Consider the following 17484-nt stretch of genomic DNA (forward strand, 5'->3'; position numbering starts at 1 on the left):
CCTTCTCTTACAAACAGCTTCCCAGGTGCCCTCAGGATCCAAAATACAGCGTGGGTGTAACCAGGTATAATCCAGGAGACAGACAGACAGCGGCACTCAATGGGTTTTTGAAAGTGGTTTTAGTGGTACTCCAACGTTTCGGGGACTAGCCCCTTTGTCAAGGTGTAAGACAAAGGGGCTAGTCCCCGAAACGTTGGAGTACCACTAAAACCACTTTCAAAAACCCATTGAGTGCCGCTGTCTGTCTGTCTCCTGGATTATACCTGGTTACACCCACGCTGTATATATATATATATATATATATATATATATATATGTATATATATATATATATATGTGTGTGTGTGTATATATATATATATATATATATATATATATATATATATATATATATTATTATTATTATTATTTATATACATTTGGTCTATCTATAATACTTGAACTGACCTGGCATATACTGGGTCACCTAAGTGTTCATCTCCGTGCTTTGCTCCGCCCCTCTGGAAACCCCCTTCTGAAAATCCTGCGTTTGCCACTGACATGTATTAAGCCTTAACAAGAGATAAAGTGGAGGTTGATAAAGAGTGATAAAGGACCAGCCAATCAGCTCCTTACTGTGATTTTCAAACAGCCTATAACATGACAGGAGCTTATTGACTGGATGTTTAGCACTCTTTCCTCTTTGTGTTTATCTCTTTTTAAGGCTTAATACATCGTCCCCCATGTAACTTTAGTAAATGTGTCCTTCTATCATCAGCCGATAAGGCAATGCAAGGTTCAGAATATGAAGATGAAATAAAGGTGAAGTTAAGCTTTACTCCATAGAAGATAATGATGACTTGTGTGTCTTGTCATTGCAGGGGACAGCTGGGAATGAAGCCAGTGCCACAGAGGAGATGTCTAACCTGGTTAACTACATTCAGCCGGTGAAGTTTGAGTCTTTTGAGACATCTAAAAGTAAGAAAAGAATCGAAGCACAGAGCATGTCACAGATTAATAACAGTGATGAGGGGCACAAGCTGCACCCATTCCTTACTTTTTGCCTCTCAGGAGTCCATTGTTGACAGCAGCAGTGTAACAAAGTCATCCTTTTTCCCAAAGACTTTCAGTGGACTCTGCGCTTACTACGGGATGTGGTTATTTGGTCTACAGCATTATGGTCGACATGGGAAAAGGTCGACATGGATCTAGGTCGACATGGAGTTTTCACTCTTTTTTGAGCCAACATGTGTCCCGACAGGCGGTATTTCATGTCCTACCATCCACTAGGGCATGGTGGGAGAATAAAATAGTGTGCCCGACGCATGGCGAGCGCATGCGATGCACTTTAAACTGTGTCCACGTCGACTGTGTTGACATTCAGGACAAAAAAACCTGAAAAACCCCATGTCGACCTTTTTACTGTCGACCTAGACATTGTCGAACTAATGACCTGTCGAACTAACGACCTGTCGAACTAATGACCTTTCTACCTATAACCATGTAAACCTTTTCCCATGTCGACCTATACCCATGTTGACCTTTTCCCATGTCGACCTAATGGTGTCGATCTAATGACTGTCGGCCATCATGCTGTAGACCAAATGATCCCAACCCGTCACCACTTGCACAGTACACTGCCAGCTACAGAAGAGGGGGCTTGGATAGGGAGTGCATAATACACCTTCCTCTCTTGGAACACCCCTGCAGGAATAGGTATTGGGGATGAGCTGTGTGCCTTCCCTGGAACACACAGATGGGAGTTCTATTACAGATGGGATGTTGCTATGGGCAACCAATCAGAATTTACTTCTTATTTATTTAGCAACTTATAGAAGGTAAAATAATCGGATTGGTTGCCCCAATGTGAAATAGAACTCCCGTCTTAGTAAGTTTCCCCATTGAATTTCCCACCAAGTCTAGTACTTTCCGAATTTCATTATAACCATTATCGACACATGAAACATCTTGTGGCTCGGGAAGGGTTAAATGCTGCCTGAATCATTTGGTATTTTGACCAATTAAGAAAAACGTCTTTGTTGTTTGGGTTTTTCCTACCCGACATATTTTTGACTATAATGTTTACACCTCGGTGTCTAAATATAAAAAGGAGTGTGTTCTCCATCTGCATAATTGTTTATATAATCGGCGTGTGGCACAGCAATTAATCTGACAGTGCCATTAGCAGCTCTACCCTCATCATCCACTGCTAGGTCCCGGCAGCATCTTCACCCGCGGCAATCTCCCCCCCCCCCCCCCCCCCTACATCGATGGCAAAGGAGAACCAATGTTTCCTTTTTGTTTTTTCAACAAGCCACTGCCGAGACACGGAGCATAGCTCCAACACCCGGAAGTCCCGCCACCGAGTTCTGATTAGCCCACGTGCCATTCAGTCAAATATTATGTATGACCATCGATAGCTACAACGATCGATGGTTATCCATTAAATAGTTTACCACTATCGATGGCTGGGTGCAGAATTAGAATCAAGAGCAACAATCACTGGCATATAATGGATGACCATCGATAGCTACAACTATCGATGGTTATCCATCAAATAGTTTACCACTATCAATGGCTGGTTGCAGAATTGCCATCGATGGCAACCATTGCTGGCATGTGCACCGATGGCCATCCCTACTCCTCAATCCCCCGATGGCCATCCCTACTCCTCAATCCCCCGGCAGCATCCCCAGCCACTCCCACACCCCCAACCTTGCATCCGACCCCATACCTCCCAACATGACCCATGCCAGGAGGGACACAATGCTCTGCTTCTGGACTTTCCTTTTAATGTATGATTGCCATCACCTGTTTTTGAACAGGTTAACTAAGAAGAAAGGTGCTTCACCACAGGTGATGGCAATCCTAAATTAAGAGAAAAGTCCAGAAGCAGAGCATTGTGTCCCTCCTGGAAAGGGTCATGTTGGGAGGTATGCGACCCCCACCCACGCATTAAATGCGTTCACAGACGCAGCCCCTTACACCAGTGTGAAGAGCGCCCGTAGAGCGGAATGAATCACCTAGTACTGTATACATGTGTATTTAATTGTGCTATTGCAGTCTCCATGATGAATGGGGGAGAGCTCAGCAGCAATTGTATATCTGCTTTTAAATAAAACTTACAAGTCCTACCCTTATATATTATGGACATACTGGTGATCATAGACCTGCTCCACAGCACCACCACAGTTTTGGTATAAGGTGTCGACAGTCACTCGGCCAGGGTCAGTAATGGGAAATAAGGACATTGCATATCTCTAACACCTGTGTCCTTGGAAATTGGGGACATTTGTCAGCTTCAAGGTAGATACATGTGATATTGATGACATAATATAGAGCAACCTTTCTCCAAAGGGTTGAACAGAGAACATGCTGAATAGATTTAGGTAATTGTAACCATATCCGTAATCTCAGGCATGTTACGCAGCTCAGTAATGTGAGTATTTTGTTCAAAATAAATAAGGTAAGGATTATGTCCAAGGTTTACAATCAGTCCGATCCAGGGCTGTCTGTAATCACTGTCTTATTGGAATCATATGCTCTGCCTGTACTCACCCTTTGTTTTGTCTTTACAGAGAGAAACAAGAGCTATGAAATGTCCTCCTTTGTGGAGACCAAGGGACTGGAGCAGCTGACAAAATCTCCAGTGGAATTTGTAGAGGATCCTTTTTACAACCCCTTTTCCTCATTTATTTCTTTTTTATGTTTATACTTTATATACATTTTAAGAGGTTTAACTCTTCTCAGCTTTTTCCTAATTTGTTGCTAAGCTAAGAGAGGTTAGGCTTAGGCTCTAGGGGGATGGTTAGGCTAAGGGAAGGGAAGGGAAGTTAAGGTTAGGCACTAGGTTAGGGTTAAGTACTAGAGGAGGGTAGGGTTAAGCAATAGGGGAAAGTGTTCTGCTAAGGGAATGGAGGTTAAGCACTAGGGGGAGGGTTAGGTATAGGCCACTAGGGGAGACTTTGGCACCAGGGTTAGGCTAAGGGAAGAGAGGCTAGGCACTAAGGCGAAGGTTATGCTAAATGAAAGGAGGTTTGGGTTAGGCTCTGGGAGGGGAGGGGAGGGTAAGGAAGTAGGGGAGGGTTAGGCTTAGTCACTAGGCGGAGGGTTAGGCTATGGGAGGGGAGGTTAGGGTTATGCACTACGGGGATGGGGTAAGGTTGGGCAAAGGGGGAGATGTTAGGGTTAGGCACTAGGGGGAGGGTTAGGCCTTGGGAAGAGAGGTTGGGGCTAGGCCTCCGGGGAAGAGGTTAGGGTAAGGAACTAGGGGGAAGGTTAGGCTATGGGAGGAGAGGGTTAGTATTAGGCACTAGGGGAGGGTTATGCTATGGGAGGGGAGGTTAGGGTTAGACACCGTGAGGACGACTTGATGTTAGGGATATATTTCCCATCAGTAGCTCCATAGGATGAGTTAGATGTCATTAAGACGTCACCGCCAGACTCAGAAGAGACTACCGGAGCCACCATACCTGGTCAGTCATGACTAGACCACTGGACATTTTGTTGATATTCTAATCATATTGACATTTCATCAGTGACAACGTAATGATTGCCATTCAGCAGGCATTTACACATATAGAAGGCCAAAGATAAAGCACAACAGAACTTGGTGTAACTGAAACCACAGTGTATGAGGACAAACCTGTCCCCCACATTCCTCTCACACCGCTCACTGCGGGGTAAATGTACTAACATGGGAGGTCTGTTGAAGATGAGATGTTGCTTATGACAACCAATCAGATCATTTCTATTTTCTTCTAGAAGGAAAGCAACAAATATAAAGCAGCATGATTGGTTGCTATGGGTAAAACCCCATCTTCAATAGAACTTCCATCTGTGTAAATTTACCCGGTGAACAATCTGGACGCACGCACCCGGCGCATGGACATGTACAGAAATGTGCATTTCAAAAACATTGCGCTCGCGTGCAAATTCACACGCAAGTGTACGGACCTGAATCAGGCCCCTGCTGACATCAGAGGCCCTCCTTCCCAACAAACAGGCACTGCCTGCGGTTTCTGGGGCTCTCGGAATACACCGGCATGCCGCCCCCAAAACGGCCGTCGACTGCCAATCAAATTGCCATAGTAACCAAAGGAAAACAAACTAGGTAGTCAAAGCTAGGAGATAAAGGCAACAGGAGAGACAAAGCAAGGAATACAGTATATCAGAGACCGTACACTCATATCGCTACTGTAGATCTGTTTATAATGTGTGGTCTGACAGCAGCAGGGTATTCCTCTAGGATTGCCCTTGGGTAATCCATACCTCCGACCATTAGTTATTCTGGAATCACTGATCATGACTCAAGGTTTCAGCTTTACAAATGGAGATCTCGTTTTCCGTGTGGTGTTCAAAAAATTAAATAAAAATTCTTAACCAAAGGTTTACAGATATAACAAAATGCAGCTTAGTCGAATCTACCCAAAAGGAACACGTGTAGATTCCTCAAATTACATGCCTCAGGTCTTCTGGAATGCTGGTTGTCAAATGGTGGCTCTTAACTTCCAAACAATAGGTAAGAGCATTTCTTCTTGCAGCCGAAACGATTGTCTTGTGTTTGGGGTGAGGCAAGTGGGATCATTTATGACCCAGCGAAATACATTTAGTGAATGATTGCAGAAATCCACAAAACGTGACCTGTTGGGGACTTGCATTGAGAACCAATGGAGTAAGGTCTACTACACCTTACCGGACACTGGGAATGTCATGAATTTCCCTTTCAAACCCGTGAGTCAACGGGGTCAATTCACTAAGATGGGATTTCTGTTGAAGATTGGATGTTGATCATAGATTCTACTTTTCATTTATTTACACCTACTAGAAGATAATAGATTGAATCTGATCTGTTGCTATGGGCAACATCCCATCTTCATATTTTGTAATACAACTGTTTTATAGATAAATATCCTTTGAAATATTAGTCATATTTTTTGTTGTCAATTTGTTTCCAGTAACTGTATTTCAATGTTAAACAAAAACCACAATAATATATTATTCTCAGCTACTAGCACAAATGCAATAATAATAATTTTAGAGAGTCCACTGTGAAATGAAACCGTTTGTACTGGTGGGGCCTGTGACTCCATAGCATCGGTTGGGCGTGCGAGGTTCGCTATAACTAATGTATTCATGTCTACAGGTTCAGGGACTGATTCTGATAAGCTTGGTATGCTGCGAAGCTCGCCGATTACCGAGCAGTTGTGGCGCACCCCCTCACCGCAGTATCCCCTTGCAACCATGCAAGGGGATGTGTTATGAAATTGAAAATATAACTCCTTGCATGTGCCCGCAGCAGGAGAAATCATTCGATGGTTTCACCCGCCAAATGATTTCACCCGCCTTCGCAAATATAAGTCAGTGGAGACTGATAGCAGGATGAAGACAGGGCGGAAGGCGGACATCATAAGACGTCAACCGCTCACGCCTGACACACTTAGTACCACCTGCATGTGCATGGGAACGACCAGGATTTTCAAGGGGACACCCATGAAATGCTGGGCGTGCCCATGAGCCACACCACCCACCATGCGAGCACCATGCAGGGGCCCGCTCGAACACACAGGGGAACGATGGAACCAGAATAAGGTCCTCGGTTTATTTGTTGTTTCACCGATTGTAAAATAACTAGCAAATAAAAATAAAGTTATGATACCTTTGGATAGATGCTTTGCAGATATTGCTCCCCAAACACTACCCGGATAAAATATGAACCTTAAAATAATGGGTACTCTTTACCTAGAAGGGCGCCCACGCTTCGGGCTCACTGTGTTTGCCACACTTTCTATTCTCAACTCCACGCCGACGTGGATAGTGGGGGTATGAAATGGTCGTAGGACGCGTACCGCCGCCCCTCGCGGGCTCGTTGCGCTCGCCACGCTTCAGGTTGCCGTTGATCTTGGGGTGGCGTTAACAATTGTGGGGGCCATTTCACACTTCAGGGTGCCTATTTGGCCTCTGTGGGCCATTTAACATTGTTTCCTATGGAAAAATCGGGTCAATTGAGACATTGAACAGGAAAATCGGGTCAATTGGGACATTTAACATTGTTCCCTATGGGAAATCGCGGGCATCGTGTCGGACGCATCGCATGCGATTTTTTAGTGCATGCGATGGCCCGCCCTTCTAGGTAAAGAGTACCAAATAATGTTTTAATAAACCATTTACTTTACTCTTTCCTCTTGGGTGGGATATATATTTATTGACAAAACAAACCTTTAAATAATGTTTCTCTGTGTGTTTATGTGAAATGCATAGATAAAGAATACATTTACAATCCTTTTAATATTATGGGTGGGTGGTTCGCACCGGGCCGGGCCGACAGTCGTGACCGGGTCCTGTTCTCAGCCCGCTCGTCTGCATCTCGGCAGGCGGGATTCAATTACCTGCCTTCCGAATGCCGAAACGCGAGACACGGCTGTGGATCGTCGAGATACGGCCGGGTTCTCGACAATCCACGGCTGTTCTAGTCAGATTGGGCCCGACTGCTTTGAAGTTCTGCCGAGATTCCTGTTCAATGCTGTTGGCAAAGACAGCATTGAATAGGCACCCACTGCTATTTCAGACGGGGAAATAGTGGCAGGGGATTGAATACCTCCCATAGTAATTCTTGAACACTAAATTCAAATGTTTTAATTTTTAACACTGTTATGATAGGATATAAATGTCGAATAAAACTCCATGTACCTGGACTAAAAAATATCAGTCATGCTTGTCTAATATAATATTATTATTAATAACAATGCAGTGCCTCAGAGATGTCACTGATGCCTAGGAAATTGACGTTCTTTATATTGGTTTAGCCCAGAGGCCAATTATAGGGGTAGATGACTCAATGGTAGAGAGCTATAAATTACCGGCCAATTAGCTTATGTGATTTTACAAGGTGCGTTTAAAAAGGACAGGAATTGATTGGTTGGTACTTTATCTCTCTGACCCAACAATGCCAAAAATACCCACTTTCCAGCTTTTCAAGTGTAGTGTGGAGGTTGCATCTTATAAGTTCCACAACCAACACCTGCATTAAGTACAACAAGGATGCCTTTCTCATATACATCCTTAATGTTGTGGTAGTCAGACTCAATGGCACCCCCTCCCCCCAGATCCAGATGCCCTAGACGGCTGCCTAATGGTAGGGCCTGCCCCGAATCTGGCAACAATACCAAAAAAAATGTATGCAATCACTATGAATATTGAGCGATCTACAGTATTGACTATTTATCTAGGTTTTACCCCAATAACTAACTCAGGGTTGCCAACCCTCCCGGAATGGCCGGGAGGATCCCGAAAATTGGGTCCCCCTCCCGGCCCCCCGGAAAGGTGGGCCACCCTCCCGGATTCCGGCAGACCCCCTTCTGCCCCTAACGTACCTGGTTGTATAAGCTTTTTCGGCGGAAGGGGGCGTGGTTAAATATGCTAATCATGCATGTGTAGCCCCGCCCCCTCGCCGGAGACCCGCATATTGCGGGATTTGCATTACTGGGGGCAGGGACTGATGATGTCTCTATCAGGCCCCGCCCCCAGAAGTGATGCTGACAGTCTCCTCTCCGGGCTTCTCCTGGAGAGGAGACTGAAAGTCGGCAACCCTGAGGTAACTGTTGATTTCCTTTCCTGGATTATACAACTTTGCTAGTGTGGTAGAAGCGCTGTGTATGTACAGGCGGTGAAGCTTTCTGCAGAGGCGGCCTGAGCTCGACTGTCTATCAGGACATAGGTACCTGCAGCACCCCCCTGCCTACAGAATCTAACAGTGACCCCGTTTACGCTTTACAGCACATCATCTTCATAGTGATACCCACCCCTTGATTAAATTACTTTCTTCTAATTACTCAGTAAGATCGGCTTAAATGTCTAATTAGCCTTAAACAAAAGCACCAGATCTTTATATATTAAACATTTGCTCTTGTTTACTTGACCTAGATTTAAAAAGCTTTTCCTTGCATAATTAATAACCATGTAGGTGGTGGAACAGAACCTCATACTACGCTTTATTTCACAACAGACACTAGTACTAAATCACTCAGACAATATTGTATGGGACTGAGCTGGAACAATGCTTTATGCTGTGTATTCACTGAGTACTGAGCATGTCCCTATAGTGACAAAAATGGGATGTGCCACTACTTCCTGCGATCTTCTTTTCAGGAGCACGCAGGTGTGTGAGTTCTGCTTCACCTTTTTACAAAGTTGGATGGTATGTTCAAACAGTAAATGACACTGTGGCCAGATGCACTAAGCTTCAAAAGTGATAAAATGGAGAGTGATAATCAACCGACCAATCAGCTCCTGCCTGACATTTTTCAAACACAGTCTGTGACATGGCAGCAAGGAGCTGATTGGCTGGCTGTTTATCACTCTCCATTTAATCACTTTTGAAGCTTAGTGCATCTGGCCCACTATCCAATACATTCAGGGCTTAAAGTGGTCCTGGAGAGGTGGTGGAACTCCATTCCCCTAACACTGACCCCCCCCCCCCCCTCCTCATTAGGCAGAGCCCAGACCAGTGCCAGGGAATTTGTACTCTACCTCCCAAAAAAGGGATAATGGCCCCACAAGGAAGGTGTGTAATCACACAATAGTAACACATTACACCGCATGTAGTGCTCTTGATTCATATTAAATCACACAGTAGTGCCCCTTATACACATAATGTCCACAGTTGTGCTGCTTATACACATATGTCTGTCACTCCAGCAGCTCACTCTCCATGTCCCTCAGCAGCTCTATGCCCCGTGTCCCTCCAGCAGCTTCCCCACCTCTGTGTCCCTTCAGCCCCCTCTCATCTTGTCTTCAGCATGCACAGAGCCTGCTCTTCTTAGTAGCTCTTCTTCACTTGAGTGGTGGTGATGGCATGACATCACATACGCTGTGCCAGAAGAATAAGGCACTGGGACAGGCTTTTCTGTTGGAATTACTGTTCGGGCTGTGGTAGAGGTGGAACTCAGTTCCCCCTACCATTAGAGGTGGTGGAACTCAGTTCCACCCAGTTCCCCCTCACTTTAACCCCTGAATACATTTAACCACGGCACTGCATATACACAAGGATCCTTACATACTGTAGAATCTGTCCGTAAACTGAATGAGTGGAAAGTGTGTGTAACTTCATCATACCCTCCAACATGGCCCATTCCATTAGGTACAAAATGCACTGTTCCTGGACTTCCCTGCAAGTGGCAGTTGCAGAGTTGGGGCTGCAGCACAGTCCAATATTCAAAAAGGGGAGCCACACCTACTGCCACCTAGTAAGATTTATCTTCAGATCTGGCTGGTTAGAACAAAACATGGTTATGGATGAGTGACAGTTTGTCAGTTTTCCAGCATTTCCAAGCAAATGGTCAACTGTCATTTGTTCTCATCCATAACCATGTTTTTGTTCCAACCAGCCAGATCTGAAGATAAATCTGCATGTGTATGGCCACCTTTAGAAGTGATGTGTACCTTGCCAGCCATGTATACCTTACCGTCACCACTGCCCACCAATGTATATTTTTTATGGATGTAACGTATACATGGCTGGCGCAAGCACTGGTCAAAAATGTATATTTTGTTATGGCGGTAACATATACATTGCTGAAGCAGGTGAATGGATTTCTCCTACGTGCACGGCTGCAAATAAAATACACCTGCCGTACACATGGGTGGTATTTTGCCCTGGCGGGCCGGGGTTTACCTGATTGCTGGGCTCCGAATATATGCATCCCAGCGATCAGTTCTGAATCAGGCCCCAAGAACAGAAAATGCACTGAATACAATGGCCGCTGCTCCCGCCCTTGGAATTTAAACCCAGCCCATTATGTAAATACTCTTTTATATGAAAGATTTTCTGAAAAGTCTTTCACCTTCTGAACATCTCTTGCTCTGGGGAAAATAGCTCAGTGTGTACGCATTACTTTGATGAAATATATATCTATCAGAGATATTGGCAAAGTCTTTGGAAATGAAAATCTTCTAGTGTGTATGGGCCGATACTTAGCAAAGCACCTTCCTTCCTGCTCAGTCATTTAGGCAGGTGGGTGAGGTGCACTCCTGGGAATACAGATCTGTATTTTAAAGGCTTGATATGTTTTTTATGTAAAGTTAGGATCATCTGTCTGATAAGGATACCACCTTTTATTCACAGATTTTTCTATGCAGCTAAATATGGGGATGTATGAATATAATGGCAAATGTGGCTACAGACTGAAACCAGAATTTATGAGAAGGCCTGATAAGCACTTTGATCCATTCACTGAGACAACGGTAGATGGAATAGTCGCAAACACGCTATCTGTAAAGGTAAATCTATCTCTCTGTCTATCTGTCTGTCTGTCTGTGTCTATCTCTTCATCGATTGCTCAGCCTACTTATTTATTGATCAACTAGGTGATTCATCGTGCCCTACAGACGCTCTTCACACCGTCGTAAGGGGCTTCGCCCCCTTAATATGTGAACCCGTTGATTGTGTGAAATATGTGTGAAGGATGTGCTGTTTCGCAACTGTAGTTACCTGTGCAATGTATTTAATGGAAAGGACATACTGTATAATATGGAAGGGAGTGTATGCTGTTTACTTCTCTCCTCCCAGTGGGCGGAGTATCAGCGCAACAGTAGAGAAGGGTGGGTGGAGTCACGGGCGTCACGTAGGCCACGCCTCCTGGGGAGTGATGTTCGTGTGGTGGGGTGGCGTATCGGCACAACAGTAGAGGAGGGTGGGCGTCATGTACACCACGCCTCCTGGAGAGTCAAATGCGTGCAGTGGAGGAGAGACAGCTGCGGCTGGCAGTGAGGGACGGAGTCGAGGGGGTGGTGGCGAGTTCTGATTTCCTCCCAGTAGGCAGAGTATCTCTCACAGGGCCAGATTCTCTAAGCTTCAAAAGTGATAAAATAGAGAGTGATAAACAGCCAGCCAATCAGCTCCTACCTGCCATGTCACAGGCTGTGTTTGAAAAATGTCAGACAGGAGCTGATTGGCTGGCTGTTTATCACTCTCCATTTTATCACTTTTGAAGCTTAGAGAATCTGGCCCACAGCTTGTAAGATGTAAGGCCAAAACCGATTGGCTGATACTTTATATTTACAATTCGCTCGGCGTCTTACTGCTTTCGGACGGTTTAAGCGATCCGTATGGTAGGCGGGGCTAAGAACACTCGTGCCCGTCCGAAATACGCATCCGCCCGATTCAACTAGAATAAGGGCCTAAGTGTAAGATGGAAATTTACATTATAACCGTTAATGTTTGGATTCATTGGGGTCAATAGACTGATACAGGTCAACTTCATTTTAGTGTTTAAGACTATCAGGTCCTCCTAGACAACTAAAAGTTACTTTATCTTTTCCGTCGTCAACGCAAAATTAAATGAAAACATAATCCCTCCTATGGTACTACATTGCAGATGCTGACTGAGTGTTTATGCAGTTTTCCTGGGTCTCTGTACACGCTCCACGCTGCTTCTCTCGTTGTGTCCACGCACGGTGCTCGGGGCCTAGTTTTTAAAACTGCCATCCTGTCTGTCACTGCAGTGCCACTGCTGGATGTGCCCGGTTTCTGTGCCGCACAGTTGTGTCGCTTTCCTGATCTTTTATTGTTTGTCCTCCATTGGCTTCACTACAAAGCACCCCTTTAGAGAGTCATCCAGTATACCATCACAGACCTGCATCTGCATGTTCTCTGCCCTCTAGATCATATCAGGACAGTTCCTCTCCGATAAGAAGGTTGGCACATACGTAGAAGTGGATATGTTTGGGCTGCCAGTCGACACCAAGAGAAAAGCTTTCAAAACAAAGACATCGCAAGGCAACGCTGTGAACCCAGTATGGGAAGAGGAGCCCATTGTGTTTAAAAAGGTGTTTTAATGAAAAAAAATAATTGTAAATGGAAGTTCCTTAAGTTCTTTAGCACTTCTAATAATGCTGGAACATTTCTTTGTGTCTCCATCATATTGTTCTGTAAAACATTCCACTCACAATACAATTAGTGGAACAGAAGCATTATTGTATTTGTTTATTTAATTAATTATTTATATACATACATAAAATATCAATTTCTGACATTTCTGCTGTGATTAAATATTACTTACTAGTACGAGATAGACATAAGCTGGGGATCGAGGGGGGAATTCAATTGCTGCCAAATAGTGCGAGTTGCGGTAACACTGGCAACAGAATCCCGACGCGCACCTTCTCCCAACCGATTTGCCCCTGATTTGCTGAAAAGTTCTCACTCCCCTTTGAGGTAGTAAACACATTTGAGTGGTGCCGGACGGCTCACCGACAGTCGGGGTTCCGAGAGTCATTACTCCGACGTCGGAATCCCGACTGCTCCCTCGTGGGGGTCCATGACCCCCATAGAGGGAGAATAAGATAGGTGGCAAGCGTAGCTCACCACCGTGCCCGCAAGGGGCTTCATTGCGCCCCCCCTGTGCAGTCGGGATTCCGACATCGGGCTACTGACTGTCGGAATCCCGACTGTCGGTGTGTTATACCACACCCCATTTGAGTGAGATCCTGCTGCCGTAAATTGCCTTGGGTGTCATGTGAATTTGACCGGGTGAACAAGTCACGGCAATTGAAATCTCCCCTCTTAATATAAGCAAACATATACTTCATCATTCTAAAAAAAGTTAAAGTGGGAAGCACTGACAAACATCATAGGACTGGACCATCGGGACAGCAGGGATATCTGACACATCACTCGAGGGCTCTTTCCTAAATCACTAATCCTACTGACCTCGTCTCTCCCACCTCAATGGCATTTACAAAGACAGCCAAACCTTACCAAACACTGGCATGTGGTGGTAGTTACACCCTCCATGGACTGGATTTGCCCTTCCACTAGCTGGCCACATCTCCTCCCATGTACCCTGCTTCTCAGCCCACACTGGTGCATATTTCTACATTCTGCAGAATGCTACCATGCCACTCACTCATTTTATGTATGGAAAGCCATACCTGCCAGCTGTGTCAAAGTATTTCTTCATAAATATGGTGTTTTGTTCTTTCTTTTATCAGGTAGTGCTTCCCTCCCTGGCATGTCTCAGGATAGCAGCATACGAAGAAGGAGGAAAGTTCATAGGTCATCGAATATTACCTGTTTCTGCAATCCGGCCAGGTACGCTCACAGCAGAATCCATTGAACGTAGTAGATATCGCAGAATGTTTGATGCAAGTGTTGTCATGGTAACGGTGATCCCCCCCCCCAAGCAGTATCTTTCATCCTTATCTTGATAGTGGGTGTACCACCCCTGAGTTTCCCTTCCTGATGATGAAATCGGAGGGAGGGTATCATCTAGCTTCTGGCATTGTAAGAATAGAAGGGTCTGTGTGCAGATGTCCAAGCACGCAACTGTAACCCTACTTTAGGTTATACATGTATATGATGTATATGTATGTATATAGAATATATTTAATGGTGTACATATATTATATGTATGGTATACTGCCATGCTGGCTTAAAGACTTGTAGAGCAACAAGCACAGCACTGGAAATTTCCAGAGCCCCATGAGACTCCTTAGGCTGTCAATCAGTGAGAACAAGGACTGTCCTTGAGCCAGGCAGTTGAGCCAGGCAGTTGACCAGTGAGCTGACTCTGAAGGGCTGCCAGAAACGCTGCTGGCCTTAGACTGACAGTCTCCTTTATCCAGCGTTTACCTTCTCTGATGCCGCATAGCTGTGAACATTGAGAGCTGTAGATATTTAGGCGCTATACTATGTGGCTAAATATCTAAATATGACTAAGTGAGCCAGGAAGGAGTTACTACTTAGCAGGGTACCCCGCTCCCCGTCCAACTAAAACGCAAGCTGCAGCATCTGTCATCCGGTGCAGGCAGGAGGACTGTGGCCTAGTGCTATAAGTTGGGGAAGACAGAGGAGGCAGAGCGGTGACTGACAGTATTGCTCTGCCAAAGCCCGAAGGGAGTGTCAGTCCCTAAAGCAGGAGGTACTCACATCATCACAGCGGCAGAGCCGCCCAGCCAGCAGAGGAGCCACTGAGCCGCAAAAATAAAATGTCATCATATCCCACTCAAGTGCAGCAGAGAAAGAGTTAAGGAGCCAGCAGACAGAAGGGTGAGATAAGACTAGTTCACACTTCACATAAGAGATTTGACTGCAGCTTAATTGTAAGGAAAGAGGAAACTACAGAGCTAAGGAGAGTATAATTAAAGGACACCTTGTCTTACTCTCACATGCCACTCAAAATCCAGATTTAAGTAACTGGAAACATTGTATATAAAGAACTCTCAGAGACATAGAAAAGGTTTGATTATATTGGATACATACATTAGTATCCAATACTAATACTTTTCAACTACTACATTCAGATAAATACACTTTTATTAGTTCAAAGGGAGACTGAACTGTACGCTTACATTGGGCCCCAACATGCGCATATATTATTCCTTTAATGCTGGCCAGCTAAGGTGTTTTTTGTAATGCATGCAAGTATTTCTGTATAGGATTTGGGAGGATTAGAGGGTACTGTATTGTATTGTATAAAGAGCATGAAAATGTATTGTATGTTATTATTGATATGTTCCTGTATGCTTATGTATTGATAAATAGAAATTGTATTAAACTTACTTATTCTATTGACGGGTTAGCCAGGTTCATTAGGGAGTAACATTATAGGAGAGGCAGATACTTAATTAGATGAGTGTTTCCCAGACGACACTAATTAAATAAAGTTTGGGTGGAGGCACTTAGTTACTTAGTTCTAACCTTTACATAGTAAAAGATAAAAGGGGTTACACAACTTAACGATGTGGGGGCCCCGAGACAACTGCCCCTATTGCCCTTCATTTAATCCGGCCCTGACAATGGTACCATCATTATATTTCTGGTGATAAGCTATATGGCACTAACATCATATTCTGAAAGCTGTCACCAAAAATGGTATGGACAGCCGGCAGGACAGACAGGAGGGGAGTGAGTGCAAGATTGGGTACCCCTGAACTATGGGCCCAACACCAAGAGTTGTCTTTAGGCCGCCATTCACAGAGTTCAAACATTTTAGTTTCCTAGACTAGAGCTGTACCACTTGGCTGACAGGAGACCATATGATAATCAGGCTATCGTTCCTTTTAGAGCAATACTGTATGTGTTGGTATCGGATGATAGGTCAACAGTATCTAGATAGACAGTCAATAGGACGACACCAAACAGTCGACAAGCACGATGTCCACATTAACAAAAGGTCGACATGCACAAGTTCAATATTGACAAAATGTCGACACGGCAATGGTCAACACAGTAAAAGGTTGACATGATTTTTTACATGTTTTTATTTCTTCATTTTTTGGACTTTTTTTTATACTTTAACATTTACGAGAACTCCGATTGGGAATTGTAAAATGTTCCGTCGATAAGCACTAGGTCGACATTTTCAAAAGAAATATATGCACTAGGTCGATATTGACAAAAATTAGTCAACTCAAACAAAAGGTCGACGTGGCAATAGTAAACAAAAGAAAGGGTGTTTTTCGTGATTTTCTTTCCTCTCTTTTTTTTGGACTTTTTCATGCTTTACGATCCACGTGGACTACAAATGGGAACGGTGAAGTATGCCGAGAGCGGTGGTAGGGGAGCGAGGTACCGGGTCTGAAGCATGAAGAGTGTATGTGCTACACTAATTGGGGGTTCCCATGCTCAAGCGTCGACATTGACATAAAAAAAGCCAGAAATCTCATGTTGACCATGTGCATTTCAACTTTTGTCACTGTCCAGTGTAGACCTATTGACTGTCTACCTAGATACTGGAGAACGTTTTAATCCGTACCCATATACTGCCTGTACGTACTAATCAGAACAAAGCAGCTGTTTATGCTCTCAGTCATTACAACACAGCACCCGGCACGTGTCCTTAGTATGTAGGACAGGTACTACATGTCAGTATAACATGCCAATCTCACAGGTACTAACGCGCAATTCCTATGCCGATGTTAGATTCCTCTGTGGTCCGGTATTTCCCTGTAAGTGAATCGCGCTTTGAGAAACCACCAAATATTTAATTTGGGAACGGATAAGGATTTGATTGATGGGTCACTAATTCTACTCTCGGGAGCGAAATGCGCCGAGCCGCTCTGCCATTATCAGACTAACAGATCTCTGGACCTAACTGTATTTTCTTCAAACTTTATAAAACATAAATCCCTTTCCTGCGCAGGTTATCACTATATCTGTCTGAGAAATGAGAAGAATGTGCCCCTGACGCTGCCGGCCATCTTTGTTTATATAGAGGTGAAAGATTACGTCCCCGACACATTTGCAGGTACAGTATTTATTTATTTTATTATTATTTTAATGAACTTCAAACCATTTAAACATTTCTTTCATTATCTGTATCTTAAAGTTTCCAGCTATGTTTTGGGAACACCCGGCATATTAACTGTATCTCTCTTTCATATACAGTTGTAGCACGGTTGTTTGGGAGAGGATTATGCTTCTAACCCAAGCAATCCATAGGCCACCTCATGTATGGTATGACTGAGCTCCGTAGCAGATGCTTCATGGTGCCGTGTGTCCCAAAT

General features: G+C 44.4%; 1 protein-coding gene across 3 annotated transcripts in view; it reads left to right on the plus strand.

The window, feature by feature from the left end:
* The window catches only part of PLCB1 (phospholipase C beta 1), a 632132-nt gene that overhangs the window by 515494 nt on the left and 99154 nt on the right, over positions 1 to 17484 (plus strand). For all 3 annotated transcript variants that reach the window (XM_083175630.1, XM_083175632.1, XM_083175631.1), the window contains exons 16-22: positions 861 to 957; positions 3558 to 3642; positions 5376 to 5500; positions 11102 to 11256; positions 12640 to 12804; positions 13969 to 14068; positions 17121 to 17225. In XM_083175630.1, the coding sequence (XP_083031756.1) occupies positions 861 to 957; positions 3558 to 3642; positions 5376 to 5500; positions 11102 to 11256; positions 12640 to 12804; positions 13969 to 14068; positions 17121 to 17225 (832 nt within the window). The remainder of the gene's footprint in view (positions 1 to 860; positions 958 to 3557; positions 3643 to 5375; positions 5501 to 11101; positions 11257 to 12639; positions 12805 to 13968; positions 14069 to 17120; positions 17226 to 17484) is intronic.

This window comes from Crinia signifera, chromosome 3 (assembly GCF_055691185.1).
Source record: "Crinia signifera chromosome 3, ASM5569118v1, whole genome shotgun sequence".
Classification (NCBI taxonomy): domain Eukaryota; kingdom Metazoa; phylum Chordata; class Amphibia; order Anura; family Myobatrachidae; genus Crinia; species Crinia signifera.